This window comes from Lates calcarifer, linkage group LG21 (assembly GCF_001640805.2).
Source record: "Lates calcarifer isolate ASB-BC8 linkage group LG21, TLL_Latcal_v3, whole genome shotgun sequence".
NCBI classification, from domain to species: Eukaryota; Metazoa; Chordata; class Actinopteri; family Centropomidae; genus Lates; species Lates calcarifer.
In genome coordinates this window covers 24,250,543-24,257,235 of record NC_066853.1, presented here as the reverse complement: position 1 = coordinate 24,257,235, position 6,693 = coordinate 24,250,543, and the positions used below count along the sequence as shown (strand labels likewise).

Genomic DNA, 6,693 nt, shown 5'->3' with positions numbered 1-6,693 from the left:
ATCCAAATGACATATGTTTATCCACCAGAATAAAGCTGTTTATATTTGTCAGACACAAAGACAGACCTGTACGGTTTCAGTGTCACATTTTTACCCCTTCACCCTCAAAACCATACCTCTATCAGTATGGTGTGTGTTCATTGTGTCAGTGTGCACTATATGTCAAGTGTCAAGGCCCTAGTCGTTGGGGACAGGAAGCACACTGCTATGAGAGCACAAGTCCCTTGTTTGTTTTTAGAAAGCGTGTGGTGCATACGCGTGTCTCTTGCTTGTACATCCTAAGGGAAGCACAAGTGGGTTCCGTCAAGAACACATAAAAAAAAAACACCTTACACACACACTAAATCTGCTGGGTGGGTACTGGGAATGTCTCAAGCAGGATGCTGGGTCTGGGAGGAAACTCTGCTCAGACCAGCCCTGTGTGTGTGTGTGTGTGTGTGTGCATATGTGTGTGTGCACACTTAAACGGTGCCATAAATTATCTAATAGGAGCCGAAGGGAATTAAACAGATGAACTAGACCAGTGATTCCAACCTGGGCCAACTACCTGAGGGGTTGCTACTAAGTGACAATATATGAAAACAAGTCAACAAGCACACAAAGAGGTCTAAATCTAGCTAAAAACAAACAAACAAACAACAACAATGGTTACATCATTCAAATTGTCACTGATAATGATGGTACTAAAGCTAGAAGTAGTGGATAAATGGCTGAAATATTTAGCTAACAGATAAGTAGCTTAAATGCTAGCTTCCCATATTCCTCCAAGGTAAATGCTAGTGGTTGAATTAGATAGCTTATGGTAATAACATTAATAAATGCTCAAAATTGTAAGCCAAAAGTAATGAATAAATATTGAAATACATAGCTAGCTTAAAGATAATAGATAACTGGTAAAAATAAATAAATAAAGTACTGTGAAAAGAAAATGTGAAGAAAATGTTGTTAGCTAACATTTGAACTAGACTGCTAGCTTGTAAATGGACAGATAGTGTAAGTAGCCTAATAGGTAAATGGCTGAAATAGATAATTTAAAGTGATAATTTTTGATAAATGATCAAAATACCTAAAAAAATATAACAGTTTAAATCCAGTAGATAGCTAGCGTAAAGATTGAGGATATATGGTGAAAAAAAATGAAAGTGACGTGGAAATGAACTAATGATAGCTGATATATTTAGATGAATGTAGTGGATGGTAATGGTTGACATAAAAGGTGGTGTTGATGAAGGGGCACTTGAATGCATCTGACAGGGCTGTAGGAGTACTTGATACTTTTTAAAAATGGCTGTGAACCACTGACCTAGAATACATCCTTTATTATATTGAAGTAAAGATTTTATTAAAAAGAGTGAAGACTTTGCATAAAAACCACAGCATGATATAATAATTTCATTCAAAAACAAATGTGTTTACCACTCCCTATGAGCACACACTTTTATCCTCTCATGCACACACACTCCAAGACAAAAGACACATATCCTCTGCATGTGACATCCATCTCGAGCCAGGCTGAGCTCCATATCCTCCCCATGATCCCTGAGCCAGAGAGGCAACATCCTCTGGCTCAAGCGAGGGGAAACTGGCCTCACTGAAACTCTCTACTCTGCAACAGGTAACACCCCAACTCCAAACCTCTGTGCCAATGCTCAAAATCTCCAATCACTGCTTTCCACTTTTGGATCCTCTTGTCAGGAAGTAAGATTTCTCTGTCCAGTAAGAGCTACTGCATGAAAGATAAGGTGTTTCTCTTCATCTCTTCATATGCATGTAGGAGAGAGACTTATGATTTAATTGCTTGCATATCTGATGAGATTAAAAGTCTCTGACTGCTGTGTTTTTGCTTTTCAGGTATCTCTTGGGATAGTATTCTAGGCACATTCCACCCTGCCTGAGCTAAGGATTTGCCAACGGACCTGACGAGAGAGGTGTAATATTTTTCCTCTGTCTCTCCTGACAAAGTGGGAAAGGAACAGAAAGCACAAAACAAGACAAAATCACTTTTAAAAAAGGGACGGGAAAAGAAGAGAAAAAGGGAAGAATGATGGAACTGACGATCCAACTAATCCCAACAGGGGAAATCATCCTTTCTCCGGGGAAAAATGGCGAAAACTACTGCCACAACTGCAAGGTCAGTTCACACACTGTGACCACGTCGTGTTCACACCCATCCTTAATTCTACTGGATTTTTACGTAGCTCAGTGGGTAGAAATTGATGCAGGCAAGTGAGATTATAGAGCTCAGCACCCACAGGGATGATGATGAGAAATATTGATATATTTTAAGAAGTGTGAATTGCTTCAGATTATACTGCCTACTATGCCAATTGAACTGATGAATCGAGCAAGATGTGGTTAGTAAATAAGTTTAAATCTAATCTGGCTCTTGTGAGCAGTGCTCACAAAGTTAATTATTCATGTAAATATATGCTATCTCTGTGGACTACTACTAGAGGATGTAAAATAAACACTTTATTTACATGAGTAGGATAGAATTAATGCAAAGTCAGAATCCATGCAGCATAGCTAGATTTATTATAGACATCAAACTGTGTAACATACCGAGAATCATACTGACAAATGCTGAATAGAGCAAATAAGATCCCTTTCTAAACAAGGTCAAAGTTCACAGTACTTAAAAATATAGATTCCACATTAAAGATGCCTGCCTTGAAACATACCTTGCATGATGAACTTACATGCCTACACTGTTAGTCTGTGGTGGTTTTCCTTATTCACACTGCAAACTGAACAAACACAGACAACTTACTGTCACAGCATGATATTTTCAGCACATGTACAATTGAATTTGATTGCAGAAAAGTCAAAACATCAGCTGTGGAAGTCAGAGTATGTGTCAGTCCCACACTATAAATTACAGAGATGACATTTTGGATCTGCAGCTATGTAGAAAAAGCAGAGATACTGATTACTGCACCATTGTGGGACTAATAAAGGATTATCTTATCTTATAAAACTAGAATGCAGCCCAGCAGATTGCTGCATTTTAAAGCTGCTATAATCAATATTTCAATATCAACAATGAATCAAATAGCATGTATGTGGACAGGATACCTCGTACTGGTGAACCCACAGAGAATTATATACAGTTCCTCTGAGCTCTACAGAGTGTTTTAACACTTTTACATTTGTTTGGATGCAAGGCCCCCAACATTACTGTCCTCACCACTGTCATCAGTGTCATGTCCAGCAACAAGCAGGTGCTTTCAGCTTTTTAAAAAGCTCTAGAAAACCAATTTACACAACTGTCCAGCACAAAACTGTGGGCTGCAAAGTTAGCAATTAGCTCATTAACATTGTGGAGCATTTAGAAGCTACAGAGCTTGATATTTCTAACACAATTAAAAGGAGAGTAAATATTGGGCTTAACACTTATCAGGTAGCCAACACAACTCCAAATGAATGTTGCTCCATGTCTGCCAGACATGCAACTGTTCACCAACAGCCTTGCCAAAACTTGAGAGATAATCACGTTATGTTTACAGCTTGTTTCCGCTGCATCCAAGTGCTTTACTGCCTGTAGCTTCTGGAGTGTTGACTTAGTGATGATTCCATGTAGGGATTAGAAGAGAAAGCCATAACTCATTACATGTGTTGCATACAGTATGGTCTTGTCTCATGCAAGGAGGGTAGAAATAAAGACAGCTGATGTCTAATATCTTTAAAGCAGTATTTAAGGAATGAAGGGAGTGGGCTTTTTAAAATCAATCCTCCCATGGTATAAGGTACCATTTGGTACATTTAGCGTGGGCTGACACCAGATTGTATAGTAAGAGGAATGTGGTGTGGTTAATGCAGCCTGCTGTTTGCTGGTCAGTGATGATCAGGGAGGTGTGGAATGTACTGTAGCCTGGATGGGAGGAAGCGACAAAGACATTCCAGTACACAGCCAGTACTTTTTTTTCCCTCTTCCCACATTCCTCCAAGGTCAAATCACCCTGCGTATCTGGATGTGTGTGAGACGTGTGTGTGTCAGGGTCATCCATTCTTCATATGACTCATATGAACATTTTAGCATCCAAATATTTATTTCTGACAAGTTTTGACAAATCTTCACCCTGCACTATATATTACTGAATTCACAGATATGTTGTAAACACTGAAATCAGGTGAAGTTCTGGTAAGTTAAGTAAGGAGAATATGGTGGAGTTAACTGGCTCAAAAATAAATGGTGAGTTTTGGCGGTGTTTCCTGGTTTTGGTTCCTCAGAAGCAGAGAAGGAAGGGTAAAGGGTTGGGAGTGGAGGTGGGGGGTCAGTGTCATGACCGGCCTTTCCGTCCAGTACACTCTGTCTGTCTAATTTTGTCAACAGGATACAACCTGTGTGTGTGTGTGTGTGTGTGTGTGTGTGTGTGTGTGTGTGTGTGTGTGTGTGTGTCTGTATATGTGTGTGTGCTTGTAAGTGTGTGTGTTTTTAGACTAAAGACCATTTAATTGGGGACAACTTGTCCAATTAGGGGGAAAAAAAGCTCTGTGTGTGTGTGTGTGTGTGTGTGTGTGTGTGTGAGTGAGTGAGTGTGTCAGTGCATGTGTGTGTGTCTGTGAAGGGCATTGGTTGTGGGTTGTTGAATCGATCACTCCCCCCTCCGGCAGTGCAGACCTATTACAGTTCAGCTTGGGCACTGACATCCAGCTGACCAGCTGGTTGAGGTCACCTTCACACGGGCACGACACATGTTGTGTAACTCTGCAATAATGTCTGAGATGACAGACGGTCTGTTGTGAAGTATTTTCTTCTTTTTGGTCTTGACAGGCCATATACATGATCACTGGACTTCCAAACTTTGGCATTGTAGGGACCCACAAACCAACATTAAATTAAATAGACTGCATTTATATTGCACTTTTCTAGTCCTGTCAACCACTCAAAATGCTTTACACTACAGGTCACATTCCCTCACTCACACACATTCACACATACTGAGGTCATGACTGTGGACATGACACATGGTTCTTATGGGCAATATAAATATGAATAAATAATTAATTAGAAATAAAAGGGAACTGAAATTTACAGGAAAACATAATTCAGCTATTAAATGACTAAACAAAATATCAAAATTCCTATAAATTAAAAAAAGGGAGATTAGACAGTGTTGAATTATGACCTCATTATTTCTGCCACTGACAATTCTCTGGGTGAAATAATGGGACAACAGAGACGCCTTTCAAAATCCAGACTCCATTACTGCTTTACAGACCCTTTAAGAGTATAAACGTGGTAATTCATAAATCATACACATTTTTCAGCTTACTGTTGCACTCCATTGCCTCAGCCTCACATTACTGGTAAGTGGCCTCAGCTGAGGGAGGAGCTCTGCACAGTCTGCAGTGACAGTGTGAAGGTGCAGTGGCGTCGTTATTAACAGTAGAGGGTACGAGAACTCTTTGGAACAGACAGTCATCACAGCAGTTTGATGCAACCTTGGCACTTTTTTCTGCAAGTGTGTTGTAATTTGCTGCTGAATTAATTCCGTCTGTGGAAGAGAACGATACATTTGTAGCGACGTTCAACTATTTGGTTATTTTAGGATGTTTTACATATTTGTATACCGTTCACTGCCTGTAGTTAATCAGTCAAATATAGCAGTTTTAAAAGTTGAATGATTGTCTTTTTAATGCTGATGGATGCCGTTCTTCCCTCTGACTCTTTCTGGTTTGGTCAGAGTTTTAATTTACGCTCAGTCAGGTGTCAGTGTGCGGATTCATCTCAAAAAAATCAATTTATTATTCCCTCCCACTCCTGAAACGTGTTTGCCCGGCACGACACGAAAAGGGGCAATGACACCTGGCACTCTTGGCCGGGTTGCCTGATTTTTTGGTCCGTTAGACAAGAGGACAACAGGACTTTACTTGCTCTTAAGTGTTTGTAGATAGCAATGACGGCATGGTGCGTGGCTTGGCTAAAAGAAACCATGTCACTCATGCAAGAGTTGTGGGATGGGTTCTTGGTGAACTTCCTGGTAATACAGGGCTGAGCAGCCCTTCAGTGAAAGAAAAGGAAGGTGGAAATTACCACACCACTCCCCTAGGGGGTTTAGGGGAATCCGAGTCCCAGTAAAACCGCACATTGACAGTGTTTCTCTTATTAATAGCATTATACACCACTTCACCACTGAGGTATTAATATGACTAAGTGCCCGGCATTATGACTACACCGGTGGCGAGGTGAAGTCCTGTGCTGAGGCTGCCGTCTTGAGGAAACCACAGTTGTGAGAGAACCCACAGTGTGAACGCTGGTCTGGGCAGGGAGTGGTGGGAGGGTCAGGAGAAACCCCGCAGCTCTCACACGCAGTACTGTACGTTACCCTCTGTCAGACAGTCACCAGTCACTGACTGACTGGGCTGACACACTCAGAGCGAAGACACTGGTCTAAATATCCACCAGACTATCTGGACGATAAGAACTCATTCAGAGAGGAGAGACTACCACACCGTTTTTGACCTCGGCTGTTTTAAGGTATGTTTTCTGTTAGTACAAACACCTGACTTAGCAACTGCCTGTTTACTGCGAATTGTTTTAGCTTTACTATGCCGTTGCTAACCGTTTACTTTCGTTTACTTTTACTGATAAGGTTGTTGGGTTTGTTACAGTTGTTACATTTGGAAAGTTTCTGCTGTGTAATTTGTGACATGGCAGCATGCTTGAGTGAGTGGGCTGAAAGCCTTGAT

At 40.8% G+C, this 6,693-nt stretch overlaps 1 protein-coding gene across 4 annotated transcripts in view; it reads left to right on the top strand.

The window, feature by feature from the left end:
- Nucleotides 1–1,469: 1,469 nt before the first annotated feature.
- The window catches only part of LOC108888179 (unconventional myosin-Ic), a 57,977-nt gene continuing 52,753 nt past the window's right edge, over nucleotides 1,470–6,693 (top strand). Inside the window, exons 1-2 of one of the 4 annotated variants that reach the window (XM_018684034.2) lie at nucleotides 1,470–1,615; nucleotides 1,852–2,131. In XM_018684034.2, coding sequence (XP_018539550.1) covers nucleotides 2,042–2,131 — 90 coding nt within the window. In that variant the 5' untranslated portion in view covers nucleotides 1,470–1,615; nucleotides 1,852–2,041. Of the gene's footprint in view, nucleotides 1,743–1,851; nucleotides 2,132–6,069; nucleotides 6,482–6,693 lie in introns of those variants that run through there. The other 3 variants (XM_018684033.2, XM_018684035.2, XM_018684037.2) reach the window with 3 other exon arrangements.